This window comes from Macrotis lagotis, chromosome 8, assembly GCF_037893015.1.
Source record: "Macrotis lagotis isolate mMagLag1 chromosome 8, bilby.v1.9.chrom.fasta, whole genome shotgun sequence".
NCBI classification, from domain to species: domain Eukaryota; kingdom Metazoa; phylum Chordata; class Mammalia; order Peramelemorphia; family Peramelidae; genus Macrotis; species Macrotis lagotis.
The window spans coordinates 187446453-187466604 of NC_133665.1; the positions used below are offsets into that span (position 1 = coordinate 187446453).

Sequence of the window (20152 nt, forward strand, 5' to 3'; positions counted from 1 at the left end):
ACTTTGCCAAAAGTTTTCTAGCTCCTGGGAGTAGAAGGAGAACCTAAGACTAAGCTGACCTAAGTTACAGAAATCTCAAGATGCAATAGGGACACATAATGAGATAACACATCTGGAGTACAGAAAGAAACTAATGGAAAAGGAGAAAGGAAGGAGGATCTACTTTTCTCCTGTTTTAATTCCGTGCCATTTGTAGAATCTGGACAACTATAAAGAAAAGGAAAACCGGTTTCTCCCCACCACAAGCTCTAGGTAGCTGCAGTGGGTAATCTTTGGCAGTCTTCCGTGGAGTGAGAAGAGAAGGGAAGGAAAAGTATCTGAGTCCCACTTGTGGGCCCCAAGTGGTGGCACAGTCAGGGAAGAGAAGAACCAGTTGGCACACCTGCTCACTAAGGAACAGTGCCTGAGCAGGTATCTCCTTGCAAACCCTTTGGTACAGGGTATATGAAAGGAGCAGTGGGAGGCCTCCAGACCTAAAAATGTAACTCTAAGTAGTAGATAAAAGTTCATTACCTAAACCCAAACATCATGGCATGAGCAATGAAAAGCATCTCTGCCTATTTTGACACATACTTCTCCTAAGGTACCTTTTCCGTCAGTCTCTCCAGAGTACTTTCTGTAAAACACTAACAAACTCGAAATTACCCAAGCAAGGTCAAGCAACAAGTCACCCAACTACTTACCCAGTACAACACGTCTGTCCAGCCTTCCATGGTAATACATTGGAAAACAGTAAGCATGGCAAAGGCAAAGTTATCAAAGTTGGTTATGCCTCCATTTGGTCCAACCCATCCACTCCGACATTCTGTGCCATTGGCAGCACACTGGCGTCCGTTCCCTGAGAACGCACAAGGCGCTGGGTCGTCTTCAGCTAAGATATCTGCAGACAAAGTCAAAGAGCATCACTGTGCTGGGCAGGGTGAACACTGAGCGAGCAGCAGCAAAGAGCCAAAGTAATGCCAAAGGAGATGTGTTCTGGAGAAAGGGGAGGAGGCTTTGTCCCTCCCCTCACAGGTGCTCAGAGTCACCCAAGCTTTTCCAGACTTGGTCCCCAGAGGCCAGAGTTACCTGCTCTGAATCCTATTCCCCCCCCCAAACCCCAGATCAATAGTAGTTAATATATCTGACTCATCTAAGCTGCCTCTCATCATTAATTGTTATTCTTTACAGACAATAAAGCTGCAGTTTAAAAGAGACATTTGATGACTTAATCCAAAAGAACTGAGGGCAGGAATTCGGTGAATTCTCTGGGAGGAAGTTTAGGAGAAAGTGCAAGGCAAGCCTTCACCCTTCTGACCTCAGAAACAGGAAGCAGTGACTGAATCTGAACATGAAATTGTGGTGAGGTGTGGTGACGCCCACTCACAAAGAGGGATCACCAGAAAGCTCACTAATTTATCCTAGAGCAATACACTATGCCGTATGTTCTAATGAGCTGCCACTAACAATGAGCTCACCAGATGTGTGTTCAAATGACTGCTTTGGTTCTATCTTACTCCTATCTTCCAAAACAAAGGTTTTCTCAACTGGATGATAGTGCTAGAATAATTTTAGTTGGATAGTTGCCATTTTTATTACTTACCTGTATCAGTGAAAAAACAAGATTTGTGCATTTTCCCAATAAAAAGTTCCAATCCTATAATAGCATAGATTATGATTACAAATAATACCAAAAGGGCAATGTGGAGGAGGGGAACCATGGCTTTTATAATGGAATTCAGGACAACTTGTAAACCTAGGAAAGAGAGAAAAATATACTGATTAAATGCTCAGAAGAGGTTCCAACAATTACGTTTTCCTTAATCATAATCCCAAAATCATAAAAACCAGAGAAAATAGGCTCTTTATCCATTGATGATTATGACAAGAGAAGTTAATGCATGACGAAATACATGATACACACACACATACATACATATATATATATATATATATATGTATATATTCAATCTAACTTACAGGTCTAAATTTCTATGCAATTATTAAGTGTTTGAGACCGGATTTGAACCCAGGTACTGACTCCAGAGCCGGTGCTTTATCCACTATGCCCCCTAGCCACCCCTAAACATGACATATTTCATCAAATATATATATATATATATATATATATATATATATAAAGATGGAAATTTAGACATCTAAATTGAGATTAGTAATATTATTTAATTCCTATATTTTATGAATGAATATGCAAACAGAGATGGAGGTTTTGTGCGGTTTGGCTTCTGAACACACTATTCATTTGAACCTGCTTTCTATCAGATGAGTAATGACTTTTCCTTGCTCAATCAGATGACTACTCTCAGTCTTCATCCTCTTTGCAGTAGGATGCATAACTGACTATTACCATCTCCTGCCTTACTCCTCTGCCCTGGTTTTCCTCCTTATCAGTTTCCTTTGCTGGGTCTACAATCACATTCTAGCCCCCTGACCATGGGCCTTTCCAAGGCTTTTGGCCCTCCTTCATTCCCTCTATGCCATCTGTGTAGCAGATGGTGGATTTGAAGTCAGGAAGACCATGGTTAAAATCTCATTTCTGACACTCATGGAGTAACTATGGGTAAGTGAGAACACTTCCCAGAGCCTCAGCTTTCTCATATGTAAAATGGAGATTTCACTTATTACATTACTTACTTTGTTCTTGTGAGGTTCAAAAGAGAACATACATATGCAGAATACTTTATAAATTTTAAAAGAACATACATGACATCTTCATTATTATTATAGTTAATCCTTTTAGGCTCAATTATTATTTCTCTGTAAATAACTTCCAGATTTATCCATCTAGCTCCAGGAGATCCCTGTCATTAGCTGAACATCTCTGAATGTCTGAACTATAGGCATCTCAAATAAGTACAAAAGGGAAACTATCATCTTCCTCTCTCTTAAAACCATCCCTCCTCTCAATGCTCCCATTTCAGTAAAATGCATCAACCTTCAAACCATCTGGGAAGCTTGGAATTGAGAACAGTTTCACAGATTAGAAAACTTAGAAAGCAAGTGAGGCATTCCAAGGAGTGAATGATTAAAGGCTTTGAGCAGGAACACATCTTGAGATCTGTGGTTTTGGAAGATTAATCTGGTTCTGTGGTACTGAGGAGGAAATTAGAAATATTAGGAGCTGTTACGATAGTTGAGGTAAGAGGTAAGAACCTGAATTAAAGTAGTAACTGTAGAAATGGAAAGAAAGAGAAAGATACAGAAGACATTATGAAGGAAGAATCAACAGGACTTGGAAGCTAAGAGGTTATTAGGAATAAAGGAAAGGGAAGAACCAGATTTCATGTGCAGGTGAAAAGACAGTGATATGATTAACAGAAATAAGGTATCAAGAGGACAGGCTGAGGAGGAAGCAGCCCTTTGGTGGAAAGATGATGAGTTGGTTTTTAGACATCTTGACTGAGGTTCTAGCAGGATATTTTACCATAAGCATAACAAACTACTGAGAATTCAAGATTAGTACCTGGGGAGGAGACACTCTCAGTCTCTTTCAAAGAGAATGTCCTTCTACTCCTCTCCTAAGGCTGAACTGAATCGGTTTACAAGATGCAGAGCTGCTAAAACAGCTCATCATTCACAAAACTACTTTTTGAGAGAGCTGCTCATTTGTCTTGTTGCTTTCTATTCCAAAATGATCTCTGACAGATTTGAAACCTGAGCCGAACAGACCCATCCATTGCTAACTGTAGTATCTAGAAAAGGAAGAGAACCTACTGGGTACGCCTGATACTAGCCGAAGTGGTCGCAACACTCGAAAGGCGCGGAGGGCTTTGACATCAAAACCACCTGATTTGCCACTAGAGTGGTTACCTCCTTCTGTTTCTTTGGTTAATTGTTCCAAAATTACACTAAACAATCTGAAAGAAGAGGAGAGAGAGAAAAATTAAATTATATTACCTTAGAAGGTAAAACACAATGACCATAGATATTTTCAGACAAGGGCTAATTTCATACGACTATAATTTAAATAAAGGGAGATGTAGAGAACATCTATAAGGGTACACTCAAAAGGGACTTTGGGAAACTGAGTGGTGTAACACTCCATTAAAAAACTTCTTTCACCTCTAAAACAAGGGGAACCAAGTTTCAACTTCCCTGACTATTTTTCAGAATTCATCTTCATTTCCTTTCTTCCCCATCCAAACGTACAATAGTACTCTAAGAACCACAGGAATGCTGACTTGACCTGAAGGTTCACTTCAATGAACTAACTTCCTCATGTCAGAGCCTAGTAAACAACCAAGGCCCTAAGAAGGAATGTGATTTTCCTCATTTCTAGAAGACTCAGAACCACTAGAAACAATAATTGTTCAATTTCTCCAATAATAATGTCATGGCTCTTAAATGAGGGATTAGCAATAAAATTTTTCACATCTGAGGTACCTGGGTAGGGAACTTAGTGGTCTCATGGCATTAAATTTCTCTTGGAAGTTCACCATAATCCAAGTATATTTTTCATTATTTAATGAATCTGAGACAGTGGCATGCCAGATTCTTCACCTTTGCAAGCTTCCCTACTAAAAGAATAGGAGTCAGCTGGACTTCATATACTGGAGCAGCTATGTACACATAGTCTAGTTTTTACAATCAGATAGAAGCGTGGGAGGGTGAAGGAGAATGAGGAAAGTGAGTTACTCATTGGGGTACAGCAGAAAAAAAAATACTGCAGCAGAAATGAAAGCTAGTTCCAGTCATGGTTCCACTGGGTAATAGCCATGGGACTTTGGTCAAGTCAATTAGCTTCTCTAGGCCTTAATTAACTCAACTATAAAATGGGAATATTAATATCTGACCTCTCTCCCTAGTGGTTATAGCAATAAATTGAATAGGAATCTTGAAAATTAAATACTTTAATAGAGAATTAAATAGAGCATAAATGATTATCATTCCCATTTTCTAGCTGTCTAAGAGAAGTCTAAGGAAAGAATGAACATAACAAAACTGGCTCTATAGTAAAAGAACACAGATCTGCAGAGTTCTGCAAGACCATCTGCCCAAGTCAACTTAGGGACTCACAAGTCTATATCTGGAAGAAAAAGGGGGAAAGAGTTTCTTCCTCAGATGTTTTATGATAATTTTCTTCCTTGCCCACCTGGATATGAAGCCCTTAGACAAAGATATTTTCTTTTGTCCATCTGCCTAACAACCTCAAGAGGGCATCTGCTCACCACTCCTAGGTCTATGCAATCCTGGTTTTTCTTATAAGAGTCCAATCTTAATCTCCTGGAAAGAGAAGGTGGTGAAAGCCTTTGAAAAAAGTATGTGTTTGTGTGTCCATACACATGTGTAGAGGAGGTATTTTGATGGTCATTACTCAGATCTGCTAGTAATCTCATATATGACTATAAAACTGTTGTATTGCATGAGTTTCTCCTTATAGAATAAGGTCATTCATTATGACTTCAAGGAAGTTTAGTTATATACCATTAGACCATTATAAACCTCTGGAAGATAGCAATACAATGGGATTGACATCTAGACCCAAGAATGGTCAAGGATCCTTTATACCCTTTGTACATCACTGAAAAAGACAGTTTTGGTGATAAAGTTTAATGATTAGGTCCATGAAGGCTTAAAGAAGGGAAGGGCATCATCTAAAAAAGTGGCCCCCAGGGTATTGATTTACTGCTCTGATAGAGGCTGCAGTGCTGATCAGAGCCACACAAAGTAATAAATGTATTGAAGACCAGCAATTCTCCTTTAACTTGAACTCCTTAGGGGATGTCTCTCCTCTCACTGGCATGAGACCATCTGTGGAGCATGCCTAACTATGAATTTTCTGGCTTATTTCATCTAGTCAAACCTTTCACATTCTTAAGCATTCTTTGTTGCCATTTAATGTCCCCCAGAAGTTAGCAAAAACAATTTATAGCCCAAGTACAGTGATAGTCAGGTAGCAAAATATCATGCCAGAGGGAGGACAGTTTTTCTTTTTATTCAATAGAAAGGTAAATATTAGGAGCCATCTTCGTTATAGTCTAGTCCCCAGCAAAGGCAGCATACTGGAGATTCACAGTCAGATTAAACCTTGGGTACGGACTGCCTTCACACAGCACTCATTGGGGGACTCATTAAAATGATAGCAAATTTCAAATGTGTTCCCAGTAGGAGACTAACAGCTCTGCTATTTTTTAACTGATCTCAAGGCAGGCCCCTAATATTTATCTGGAAAAAATTCAACATCTTTTCCCACTTCACCTCCCCCAGAAACCCACCTGGAAACAAGCAAAAACAAAACAAAAAACAATCTCACACTAACTCCTCTTTTTCAAACAGTTCCCCAAACATAAATAAATGACTTACCCTACTATTACTATTACAAAATCCAGCAAATTCCATCCATTCCTAACATAAGCATTAGGGTGTAACAATAATCCATAGGCTATAATCTTCAAAAATGTTTCAACTGTAAAAATGATCAGGAAGGCATATTCTACTTTTTCCTGTTGGGGAATGGGAAGAGAAAATAGGGAGAGAGATGAAATAACAATTATCACCAAGACTTCACCAAACATAAGTCACTCAACAAATACACCCCCCCCACCTTTCTGTGCTAGAAAAGATTTTTTTTTACTCTTAGACAATAAATGTTGCTTTTAATTTGAGTAACTGAGCGGCAAACACATTCAATTCTAGGTGACCTGAATGCACTTAGGTCATTTATACTGATAAATTTATATAAGGGGTCCATCTGGGATAGAATGAGTATTCCTGGGTTTTTACACATTTTTATTATAAAGATTGAAATCTTTCTTCTTCTAATTTTCAATTTGAGTACAGAAAAACACAGATGTATGTAAATTTCACAGCCATATTTTGTAATAATGTCCCATAGAAGAAATTAAGATCATTGGATAATAGATTTAGAACTGAAAAGGTCTTCAAAGGCCATACAGGACAATTCCTTTTTTTTTTTTTTTTTAGATTTTTGGAAAGCAATGGGGTTAAGTGGCTTGCCCAAGGCCACACAGCTAGGTAATTATTAAGTGTCTGAGGCTGGATTTGAACTCAGGTACTCCTGACTCCAGGGCCACCTAGCTGCCTCTAGGGAAATTCCTTTTAATAGATGATAAAAGTGGGAGGAGGTCCTTGAAGGTTAAGTGACTTGTTCAAGATCATACAGGGAGTGTCTAAAGTCAGGACTTGAAATCTAATCCATCACACACACACACACACACACACACACACACACACACACACACACACAAACCAAGATAACATTTTCTCCACTGTGACAGGTAGCACTTGTTCTCTTTACCATAAGGATTAAATTACAATTCTGAGTGAAAGTCCATGAGCCCTCCCACCAGCAAACCTGAGAAGTCCACCATCTTCCATGTCATTTGTATACTCCCCTTTATTCTTAAGAATATACTGTTCCAGCATTGTAATGGTGATACTCCTTACCCTCCATCACTTACATTCTACCAGAAAGCATTGGCCCATTTGGATAAATCCAATGAAATGTGAAAAGGGAAAGAGAGCAGCAATGATTAGGTGCTGAGAAGTACCCTAAAAGAAGTGAAGGCTTCTAGGGGACCTGGGCTTCTAGCTGACCTGGGGTCTTCTGCAGGAAACTGCCCAATCTTGCTAGAAATCAAAGAAGTACAAGGACATGATGGAAGTTCTGAAGAGACACATTTCCTTTTTTTTCTTTGAGAAAAGACATAAGCTGCCCCAGCCTGAGCCCAAGTTTAACTTCAGGCACATGGGGAGAAACGAAAAAGACTTTGGAAGCTACAGACAAGTTGGGGAAGTTGGATGCTCAAAATGTCCTAGGTTGCCAGCAGGCCTCCTTTAGACTTCAGAGGATTTCCCCTGAGTGAGAACAATGTCTTTTTCTTTAGGGGCAAAATCTCATTCTTATTTAAAGTTAGTTAATTAATATCCTCTGTTTAAATCTATAGGATTCTGATTTTTGTGGACTAAATGCTTGAATAAATTGTCTTGGTATTTACTATTTGTGAAGGTCTTTTGGGTAACTAGCATTTGGATGGAAGGGGTCAATCTGGTGGGTATATTTTTGGAGCAACCTTCCCCCTTAAAAATAATCAGGAAAAGGGAATTTTGTCTGAAGCAACCATTCTCTAGACCAACATTGTCTGAGGGAAACTGTCCTCTGAGATTGGAGAAAAGAGTGACCAACCCCAAGTTACATAAGAGATAGACGCTAAGATCAAGATTTTAGGCCAAAGGGATAGTCTCTGCAAAGGCACAGAGGTGGGAGATGGCTTACCCAGCTGGTTGAAATGGAAAGTATGTGAAGGAGAACAATGTTAAATGAGTCTGGAAAAGTAGGCAGAAACCAAATTAGGAAGGGGTTTACATGCCAAGCAAGGAAGTTTGCAGTCACAGAGTCATTTAACACTGATAAAAGGGGGTATGCGTAGTACTAAAAGGAAGTTACTTACATCAGTCAGAGACAAAACCCTTAAAGAGAAATTTTTCTTTAGAGAATTTTGGCAGGACATGTTCAGTGTCTGTCCCTGACCCAGGAAAGTTTCTATTCATTTTTTTCTGGCATACTCGTTCTATGTCTCTCCTTCCAGTATCCTAAAACTTTATAGACACTCAATGCCTTCAATATTTCATATTAATCCTACTCCAAATCAGCTGAATTTAACAACATTAAGTGTATACTATGTGAAGCACTAGGAAATGGGAGAGGCGAAGATAAACGTAGGCTAATCTTTTCTAACAAGGAAGTTATCCTCTGACGGAGGAGATAAGTCAGACAAACATACAAATATAAGACAGAAAGTGGTAAGTCTAAATGCAAAATATAAACAAAGTTCTATGAGAATTTGAACTAGATTTGGAGAAGAAAAGGGTTTATCGAAAAACCTTTGAGGAAGAGGTAGCTTTTGATTTAAACTTTGAAAGATGAGTTTTAATAGATGAGTAGGGAAGGAGGGAAGAGAGGTATATTTCAATCATATAGAGTAAATGGTTTTTTTTTGTTTTTTTTTGTTTTTTAGGTTTTTGCAAGGCAAATGGGGTTAAGTGGCTTGCCCAAGGCCACACAGCTAGGCAATTACCGGATTTGAACTCAGTACTCCTGACTCCAGGGCCGGTGCTTTATCCACTACGCCACCTAGCTACCCCTATATAGGGTAAATGGGGAAAAAAAACAAAAGCATGAAGGAGTGAAAGCAGAAGTTTGGAATACAAAATATTCCAGACAGGAGATCAAAAGTATTTAAAAAGGAATAGAATAAGAGAAGTATGGAAAGGTCATATGAATCTAGGTTGAGGAGAGTATTAAATGTCCAGTTAGGACTTTATTTGACAGATGATGAAGAGTGACCAAATATTTTTTTGATGTCACAGGGCAGTGACATGAATGGACTTATGTATGTGGGAAACTGATCTGTCAGTGATGTTGATATTAAAATTAAATTAAAAGAATTAAAAGAAAGTAGAGGTAGGGATACCAGGTAGGAGATTAATATCTCCACGAGAGGTCATGAGGAGGGCAGAAATAGAAACCAAGGTCTGAATGCAAGAGTTATTTTGCTGGTAGAGTTGTGAGCACTTACAGTTTTAAAAATATATCAATCCAACCTCGTAAGGAAAAAAAGTAAGAGGCAGCTAGGTGGCACAGTGGATAGAGCACCAGCCCTAGAGTTAGGAGACCCAAGTTCAAACTCAGCCTCAAACTTACTTAATATTTACTTAGCTGTGTGGCTTGGGCAAGTCACTTAATCCCATTGCCTAGCAACCCCCCCCAAAAATAAAAGAAAGTAATGCTAACTCCTTAGATATAGTGTGCTCAATGAAAAGGTTTACAGTTCAATTTAGGAAGGAAAGACCAAAAGGACTCACATACAAGTTATTTATCTAGCCCTTGCTTCCAGTTACATACACGTATGCCCCCACACAATGAAGATTACACAATGACAACTGTAACCACCAGGAAAGAATTTTTAAATGTTTTGTACTTTTTAATATAATTTTAACTCTTTAGCACTATACACTGATTTTTTGTGGAGTTTTCACAAGATTTGTCACCTATCCCTATTATCTTATGGATAATGGCCCATAGTGAACAATGAATAAATGTTTGTTGAATGTGCCCCCATATGTCTCTCCATTTCTCTCTGTGTAGTATTGAGTTTTCATTCGTTAGAGACTGGTACATTGCATTGGAAGGCTAGTAAAATAGGAAGATTTCCATAATCTTCCTCTAAGGTCTCACTGTGGTCTAGAGGTAACTGGATTAAAAGAGCGGAGGATATGCTTTGTTGGGTTCCTCCATGCTGGAAAGGCTTCAATTCTGCTCCAGTAGCAGATGAAATCTACTCTCCAAGGATCAGCCCAACTAGGCTAGGGAGAGGACCATCATCACTAGGCTAGTCATAGAATGAGAAATATTTTTTTACAAAAACAGCCCATGAAACAAAGTATATAAAATAAACATAAATTTAAGTTCTGGTGGGAAAAATGAATGTAGATCACTTAACAGAAGGAATCATCAGGAAAGGCTTCTCTTATAGGTGATGGTTTTTGAGCTGAGTTTTGAAGAGGGTTAAGGATAGGTTCAGGGTTTTTATAATCTGGGATCCATGAACTCGGTTTGTCTGGGGTTTTTAAAAAATATTTTAATAACTATTTCAATAGAATTAGGTTTCTTGATAATCTGACATTTTATTTTGTGCATTTAAAAGTAATATTATGAGAAGGGTTTCACAGACTTCATCATAATGACTGTCAAGGAATCAATGGAAAAAAGAGTTTAAGAACCCCTGGAGTAGAAGTTTAAAGACTTAATATTCTAAGCATGAGGGACAATCTGTGGAAATAGAAACGAAAGATGGAATATTCTGTACAAGGAATAGCAAGTACATTCATTGAACTGGAACAGGGTGTATGAAGGGCAGTAATTTGAAGTCACTCTAGAAAGGTAGGTTGAATAGACAAATGAAAAAGCATATATTCAGTATCCATGTGGTAGTTCTGTTGATAGAACTATAAAAGCAAGCCTGCCTCTAATCTCAAGGAGTTTATGATGGGATGAGACAGGAGCCAAAAGCCTTTGTAGGACTTGGGTTTACGGATTAAGTTTAAAAGAAGCTAACAGCTGGGGAAGAGAGGTCTGGCCAAGGAAATCAGATTCTGAATGTTATTAACAGGCAGTCAATGTTCACATCCTGTATGATACGGTTGTAGGAACACTGACTTTGGAACTGGAAGACCTAGATTCTGTTCCCACCTCTAATACTAACAGAGAAGGAGGGAGAGTTTGGAAGAGAAGAGATTATTACTTGCATTTGAGATGGTGGTGGGATCTCCCCTAAGTGAAGATGTCCAGCAGGCAAATGAGGATGAAAGGACCAGAGCAAAAGAAAGATAAGGCTGTATGTGTGTGTAATGTGGATTTGTGAGTCAACTGTATAAGGATAATAAATGAAGCCACGTGAGTGGATGAGATCACCAAAAGGGAACGTAAACAAAAAATGGGAGAGTGGGACAGGTAGGTGATGTAGTAGATGGAACAATAGCCCTGGATTCATAAAGACCTGAGTTCAAATGTGGCCTCAGGATAAGAGTTATGTAATATTAGTCTCCTAATTCAAAGTAGGAATTTTGCCTATTCTGTCTCCATTTTCGAGATTCCCTATCTTTTCAGGCTAATTTCACATTATTCTTCAGGACACACTGCATTTTGGCCAATGATCCCCATCGTCCATGACACACTCTCTCTGTCTCTCTCTCTGCGCTGAAGACTCAAAGGCACAAAAACTGCCAAGAGTTACCAACACGAGGAAGGGAGCTACTCAGTAGAGGGGCTGCGGAGCGATAGGGGAGGTCACAAGGGGCTTCTCGGGCTGGGACGTGTAAAGGAAGTCAGGGCAGGAGAGTGCCAGAGAGAGGGGCCGGGTGCTGAACGTGCAAAGCGGGGAAGCTGAGGCCGGGCGCCCGGCCCACCGCTGCACGCGTGTGCTGGCTCATGTCCAGCGCAGCTTGTCCCACCTTCGGACACACAGGGCCTGGGGGCGGCGGCTGGGGCTGGGGCGGTCTCATGTCCTGCACCGGAACCCGAATCAGTGACGAACCGAGTTTGTTGGCGCGTGGGAACCCGGCGCCTTTTAAGCGCTGCCCAGTCACCAAGAGGGGCAGCCGGCCGCGGGGGGATGGCACGGGAGGTGGGGAAGGGGCGCAGCATCCTGGGAGGGATAGGGGCTGTCTGGGAGGGGGAGGGGCAGCCTGGGAGGGGGAGGGGCAGCCCGGGAGGGGGAGGGGCAGTCTAGGGGGAGGGGGGCGGGGCGGCCCGGGAGGGGGCGGGGCGGCCCGGGAGGGGGCGGGGCGGCCCGGGAGGGGGCGGGGCGGCCCGGGAGGGGGCGGGGCGGCCCGGGAGGGGGCGGGGCGGCCCGGGAGGGGGCGGGGCGGCCCGGGAGGGGGCGGGGCGGCCCGGGAGGGGGAGGGGCGGCCCGGGAGGGGCGGGGCGTCCCGGGAGGGGCGGGGCATCACCTCTGGCGCAGGCGTGCTTGAGCTCCTCTCCAACCAGGGGCTGCCTCAGGCCCCTCCTTGGCTCTGGGCTCCGCCTGCCCGGGGCCTGCCGCAGGATGACGGTCCTGGGGGCAATGGCGGGTGGGGGTGGGGGAATCCCCAGGGCCCTGCCCCGAGCCGCAGGGGCCCCAGAGGGAGGGGAGCCTGAGGGGCCACGAGGAAGGCCCTTGGGGCCGGGGACGCCCCCCAGGTCGGGCCTCTGCTCCGGTCTGGGTCGGGCCGGACCCAGCCTCCCCTCAGGCCTCGTCCCACCGAGGCGCGCAGCCTCCACCGGAAGTAAGGCCAAGGGCCGGAAGCGCGCTGCGTTTCAGTGCGCAGGCGCAGAGCCTTCCCAGGCCCGTGTCGGGCGCATGCGCCCAGCCCATGGGGCAGCGCCCGGAGGCCACGAGCCAGGCGGCTCCGGACCAGGGCGCAGGCGCAATGCACCGCCCCCCCCCCCCAGCCGCGGCCCCTCAGCCCGGGACTCCATTCTAGAACATTCGGCGGGTCAAAGGCACAAGAAGGGGCGGGAGCAGGCCGGGGCTGGCCCGCTGGGGGGGGCACGCCCTGGCGCCCCTGCCCGGCTCTAGACAAACCCCCTCTCTTTACAGTAAGCCGGGGCTGTTTCAGGGGGGCTGCAGTGGATAAAGCACCGGCCTGGAAGCAGGAGGACCTGGGTTCAAGTCCAGCCTCAGACACTTAGTAATTACCGAGCTGTGTGGCCTTGCACAAAGAAAAAAAAAACAAAGAAAAAGAAAGAATTGGACTCAATGACCTCTGGCTCTTCCAGCTCTACATCTATAATCCTATGGCTTGTGCAAATCCCTTCATCTTTCTGGGCTTCAGTTTCTTCTACTGTTAAAGGAAGAATACCTCTGAGGCCCTTCTCATCTTACGTCTATACGCCTGCAGATATGAATCAGCCCCATCCAGTTCACACTCTAGTCCCAAATTTCTGATTTCAGATGTTACACAGCAATCTCCTAAGGCCGCAGGAGGCCCTACAAAGGACAGGTGAACTCTGCAATACTCCATTACCTTTTATTTTATTTACTAGGTTATACAGAAAATGGGACTTAACCATAATTGATATTTACAGTAGTAATACACATATATCAAGGGAGCCTTCTACTTCCCAGCTGGCCTATATGGCAGAGAACCTTGAGGGCACATTTGAAATGGTACTTGTTCTTCATCTTTAGTTTTTATTTTTGAGGAATCTTTCCATACCACTGAAAATGTCATTGATGTCTGTGGCTCTTGGCATCAATTTAGGACCTGAGATTTCTCTTCTCTCCAGAGCTCAGTCAGACCAGACCATATGACAACTGGATGATAAAAGAGGCAACGTTTAGCCTGTAGATGAGCAGATTTGAAGAAATATGATAACTGCCTTCAAGTATTTGATGGGCTGTCACATGGATAAGGAAACAATCATCTTCTGTGGGGTCCTAGAGGGCTAGCAGCTGGGAACATGGGTAGAAGCTGCAGAATGCTTTGGAATAGGAAATCTGCCCTCCCCCTGATTTCCTTACAGTCAGAAATGCCGCCCCTCCTTGTTGGAGGTCATCAAGGAAGAATGGAAGGGTATTATGGAAAGCATCTTAGTATGACTTGGAGTAGCTAGCTGCTTTTTCAACACTGGAAAGGGTGTTCCAATGGACTGTTTGCCACCACATCACAGTGACCTCCCAAACCAAACATACTTCCCTACATGTGAGATCTCCTTTTGTTCCACTCTAAGTTTTAAGGACTAACTTCACTTTTGTATTTGTATCCCCAGCATTTAGGACAATGCTCAGTACAATGCAAATGCCTGACTCATTTTCTTATTCATTCAGGCACTCTGGGAATAATTCAATAGAGAAAAACACAAAAAAAGAACAATCTATCTGAATTTACTATTATTGAGACTCAGGTGTCTCTCTCAGCACAGCTTAGAGACACTGGAAGGTCAGAAGTTTTCTTACCTCGTACTGGGATGAACTGAGATTGTTATGAAGAAGGTGGATCTCATTTTAAGTAAATTCAACATATAACCATCTGTGAAGGATAAAAATGGTGGGGGGATGTTTCCTTTTACAAAACAATTCACTAATATCCTTATAAATCCTACTTCCCACCAAGGGCAGCTAGGTGGCGCTGCAGTGAATAGAGTACTAGGTCTGGAGTCAGGAAGCCTCATTTTCTCAAGTTCAAATCTGACCTCAAACACATACTGTGTGACTGGGCAAGGCATTTAACCTTGACTGTCCCAGTTTCCTCATCTGTAAAATAAGCTGAAGGAGCAAACTAACCAATTCAGTATATTTGCCATGAAAATTTCCAATAGGATCAAATACATCTAAAACAGATAAACAACCAACTGAACATAAAATGAGACAAAAATGTCCACCAACCCACGAGTTGTAGGGTAGGATCTGAAGTCGTCTCTTTCTCTCATGGGATATTATCTGCTTATTCACTTTTGCCAACCATTGAGCCTCCCTCCCCTCCTGGAAGTCTTCTCACATTAAAAGCTAACTTAGTAAAAACTTCCCAGGTAAACAGCTGCTGCACTCATTGACAGCAAGATCTCGGACCAAACTTGTCATTTCCAGAGACTTCTTTTGTCTCCGTTAGGCTCTAAGCTTCCAAAAAGCCAAAGCTTAGTGTTTTCTGGACAGAATGAAGAATTAAAAACAGACAACCCGCACATTCTGGAGAGCTCTCTTAATAATAATGTCATTTGAAAAAGAGGCAATTAAAACTATCTCCAGAAACTCATCAGTAATCAATTAACAAGGAAAATACTAAGCTCTTCCTGACCTGTAAGCCTAGTGCCTAAGCTTAGTTTCTCCATGATTACTGGTGAAAAAGCCATGCAATGCCCCTGTCTACTGCAGGTCCATTAATCAGCAAGGATTTGTTAAGCACGAGCTACATGTCAGAGCCTGTCACTGAGGGATGCTACTCCTTCCTCAGTCTGTGGAACTGCCACATGCTGTGGAGGGCCTAGCTGGAGGCTGGGGCACTCCTGCCCAAGGAGCCTTTCTGAAGGACTGCCTTCCAAATCTCAGATCTTAGTGACCCTGGGACCTTGCAAGAGAGGAAAGCAGGAGGAAGGCCAGGCCTAGGACTACAGTTGCATGGATGGAAATGTGGGAAGCCCCATCCCAATACGTATTAGTAAAATATACAGATTAGAATCCTCCAACTGGGGAATGGCAGTGAATCAGCTGATCCTCACTTAAAAAACAAATGATAAGAACACATTTAAAATCTTCAATTGTAGGCTTGGCTTTTCCCAGTCTATAGCCTAACTTGCTTTAAAATGGTGGCAAGAAGGCCAGACAAAGTACAATTGGAGTGTTCCTGTTGCCTTTTGGGGAAACAAAGGCTTAGCAGATGCATAAGATAGGCTTTGTAAATTTTCAGGGTTTTTCACTATTTGGACCACCTGACATCCCGGGTCAACCAAGAAGCACAAGTATTAACCTCTTCATTTTGTAGATGATGAAGCTGAGCTTCAGAGAGGTCTCATGACCAGTAGGAGGAAGAGGAAGATTCCAAAACAGCTTTTCTGATTTCAAGGACACACTTGAGATACACTTTGAACTAAGTGAGTTTCCAGGTTAGTCAGGATTTCTCAGGTGGCCGGGATCAGGGCCCTTCCTCTACCATCTAGCTCCAACTTACCTTTAATCTCACTTTATTCTCTTCTACTTGGCCAACACATCTCACCCCTTCTCCTTTGGTCCCTTTGTCTAGTGTTCACTAGCCTTGAAGTGCTTGCCCCTCATCTCATTAGGCTGAAGTTCTCCCCATCCTTCAAGGGATCCCATCTCCTCTCTGCCCCCATCCCAGAGTCCCAAGTTCCAAGTCAAGAGAGATTCTCGCTATTATTGCACATCAAAGAGACTTCTCTTACAACTCTCCAGGCATCTTCCCACCGACTATCTTGCACCAGAACCAAAGACCATACCCTAGAAGAATTCACTTTTTTAAGTCCAGAGATACCCTAGTAGACCATTGATGAATGGTGAATACCTCACATGGTCCTCAGGATCTAGGTTGGAGGAAACTGGAGAGGTGGAAAGCTCCAAACTGGGGCTTTTCTGACATAGTGTTCTGGGAGAGTCAGTCACCAATCATGGAAGTTCCTTCAAGAAATTGTCTCTTGGGACGGCTAGGTGGCATAGTGGATAAAGCACTGGCCCTGGAGTCAGGAGTACCTGGGTTCAAATCCGGTCTCATACATTTAATAATTACCTAGCTGTGTGGCCTTGGGCAAGCCACTTAACCCCATTTGCCTTGCAAAAAAACAAAAAAAAAACAACAACAAAAGAAATTGTCTCTTGGGGTGGCTATGTGGCACAATAGATACAGCAGTGGCCTTGGAGTCAAGAGTACCTGAATTCAAATCTGGCCTCGGACACTTAATAATTACCTGTGTGGCCTTGTGCAAGTCACTTAATGCCACTGCCTTGCAAAAAAAATTGTCTCTAGCCTAGGCAGTGACAGTAGTTCTGGCCACATGAGGATCCATTGATGGAACTGGAGATAGTTAACCTAGAGAATGACAACAACTCTAGGCAAGATGTCAGTGATGAATGGTCTTCTAGTAGCTGAAGGATGATTGTATGAACAAAGCCCACCATGTGGAAAAGAAGACCACCATGTGGCTTGGTCCCAGAAAGCAGCAACAGGAAAAAGGAAGGGAATTTACAGAGAGGTAAATCTTTCTACTAACCAGAGAGTCCAAAATGAGAAGGGCTGCCTTAAATCATTGCGGTCTCCCAGTGGAGGCTGGATGATACCTGGTCAGAGTTGGTGTCCACAGGAGAGCTAGGCTAGTTCTAGGCCTACCTAACCTACTTCTGAGGTTCCTTCCAGCTCAGGAGAAGTAATGGAGAACAGGTGGCCTTTATGTTTTCAAGGGGCTCTTCCATTCACTGCCTCCTAGGTGAAAGAAGCTGGGAAAGGTCTCATGAAATTCTAACACTAGAAAAGGGCCTGAGTACCAGGTGAAAGATTTGGGAAACAGCACCTACAGGACTGAGTCACCTAGGGAAGATCTGATGGAAAGGAAAAAAACCTTCACGGCAGGTTCCACTGTCCAGATCTTTCAACTCCCAGATGTAGAAATGATGCTTTTGGTGGAACAGTTCTCACATGTATTTCTTTTAAGGGTAGATTATATGCTGAGACCATGGGAGAATAAATCATTTCTTTCCAAGTAAATTGATTAATTCCAGTATAAAAAATATTTAAATGTCAGCTTCCATAATGGAGATAAAGCACTGGATAGACTCATCGAAGGTATTAATCATTTGTTGGCTATAATTCACAGCTGCCTTAACCACTGGGATGTGCATTTTAAAACCAAATGAACTCACTCTAGAGGTATTGGGAGATTTAAAAAAAATTTAACATGAGTGCACCAGAAGCTTAAATCAATAGTCATCAGCAGCTAGGCTGAGATGAAGCCTCCCAGCCCTATTCCCGCTCACCCTACTGCAGACCAACTCCAGCCCCTTCAGCTCCAACTTCATTGTCAAGGATCAGACACAATTAATTACCTGGGAATCTTTAATCTCCTTCATCTCATAGCATTGAAAAGTTTCAGTGAAGGCATGATGAGCTCCTTCCCAGGTCTAGAAGTCACATTTGCTTTTATTAGGTAATTGAGTTCAAGTGAAATTTAGTTACTCCACAGGAGTTCACTATGATTACATTTGGTCAGATGATCCATGACACCTGCCATCAATCACCTTTATTTTTGACTGGACCTGTCAGTTCATTTTTCTAGAGGACTCCCAGATGGGGAAACTCTCTCTACCACTGCAAATGGCCATTGTGGTGGCATAGAGTTGTCAAAAATCCTGCAAGGTTCCTACAGCCAGGATGGGTGAGAAGCAGGACTGGGGACAGGTCTTCCCAACTGCTAAGCCAGCTCATTACACTATGCTACCTCTCCATCATCCTTTATGTATTTACATTTCCCAGAAAAAGTGGATAAACAAGTGGTTCATGGCTATTTAGAAAGGTAGAACCCATCACAAGGGAACCCAGGAAGATCCTGAAAGAAATACATCTTTTTTGGCTATCTCTTATATTTTATTTTATTTTGCTATCTTTAATATTTTATTTTTTCCTTAAGGATATGATTTCTCTCTCATCACATTCAATTTAGATCAGTGCATAGCATGCAAACAATGTAAAGACTATCAGACTGCCTTCAGTGGGGGGGAAGCAAGATTGGGGGAAAAACTGTAAAATTCAAAATTAATTAATTAATTAAAAAGAAATACATCTTTTTCCCCTAGAATAACTGAAAGATTGGAAAACTCTTACTCGTGATGACCCTACTCACATCAGAGATAACTGATGGAGCTAGAGGGGGGAATATCATGCTAACTCTAATCTTTATTTTTTATGCTAACTCTAATCTACAATCTGTAAATATGGAGCTGATTTTGTGCAAAGAGAATTTGTTTTCCCTACTCCCCCCAGGAAATCATAATAGTTGGTTCAGAAAGTTTTTTCAACTCCTCTTTCAAGTTATCTTGGGCAGCTAGGTGGCACAGTGGATAGATCACTGACCTTGGATTCAGGAGGATGGGAGTTCAAATACAAACTCAAACACTTGCCACTTGCTAGCTGTGTGACCTTGGGCAAGTCACTTAACCCTGATTTCCTCCTATCCAGGGTCAACTCCAGTCATCCTGATTCATGTCTGGCCACTGGACTCAGGTGACTCTGGAGGAGAAAGTGAAGCTGATGACTTAGCACAGCCCCTCTCAGTCAAATCCCATTCGTGCGCTTGTCATGGCCTCACCTCCCTGATGTCATGGTCTTCTTTGAAAACGAAGAATAAACATTATTATTCAAATCATCTGAAAGCTGCCAAAGCTCACTTCCCACACCTTTTACATGAAGCCTTTCCTGAACCTCCCAACTGAGAACCTAACCTGACCCCAGATGGGATGATCTGACCTCTCTTTTGTGAAGCCCATCATCTTTATCATCATTATGACAACTGTTAGAATTGTGCTAAAATCATTATTAACAATGTTGTTAATATTAACAACTATTATAATGTAATGTATTACATGTAATGAACAAATGTTACAATATTACCACTGTTATTTAACAATGTTAATAAATTAACACATGATATATTATAACAACAATAATGGCAGCTAACCTTTAAGTAGCATCTACTGAATGTCCCATTATGCTTAGTGCTTTATAAATATTATTTCATATGATCCTCAAAACAAACCTGGAAGGTAGGTGTTAAGATTAACTCATTTTATAGTTGGAGAAACCGAGGCAAAAAGAGGTTAAATAGCTTGCCCTAGATTAGATGGAGCGAGAGAATTTGAACTCATTTACCTGACTCTAAGCATAGCACTCTCTTTCCATTGCCACACAACCTAGCTGTGTCCCTGGTTACTTCTCCCTATTGAATCTAAACTCTTTGAGGGCAGGAATTGTTTGGCTTTCCATTGGATGCCTCCTTCCCTTCCCCAGCACAGTGCCTAATCCATACAAAATAGGAGCTTAAAAAATGTTCACTGATGGATTATAATCTAAAACTGAAATAGAAACAATCCTTCCAAGCACACATACATTTTGACATAAGTTAGTGAGTCTGTATAGGGTAGATTTTAATGAA

General features: G+C 42.3%; 1 protein-coding gene across 8 annotated transcripts in view; it reads right to left on the minus strand.

Moving 5' to 3' along the window:
• Window positions 1–20152, minus strand: part of CACNA1D (calcium voltage-gated channel subunit alpha1 D) — a 350522-nt gene that overhangs the window by 190577 nt on the left and 139793 nt on the right. For 7 of the 8 annotated variants that reach the window (XM_074199181.1, XM_074199185.1, XM_074199184.1 and 4 more), the window contains exons 4-7: window positions 6304–6443; window positions 3715–3857; window positions 1583–1735; window positions 684–880 (exon numbers count right to left, since the gene is read on the minus strand). In XM_074199181.1, coding sequence (XP_074055282.1) covers window positions 684–880; window positions 1583–1735; window positions 3715–3857; window positions 6304–6443 — 633 coding nt within the window. Of the gene's footprint in view, window positions 1–683; window positions 881–1582; window positions 1736–3714; window positions 3858–6303; window positions 6444–11264; window positions 11723–20152 lie in introns of those variants that run through there. The other variant, XM_074199186.1, reaches the window with a different exon arrangement.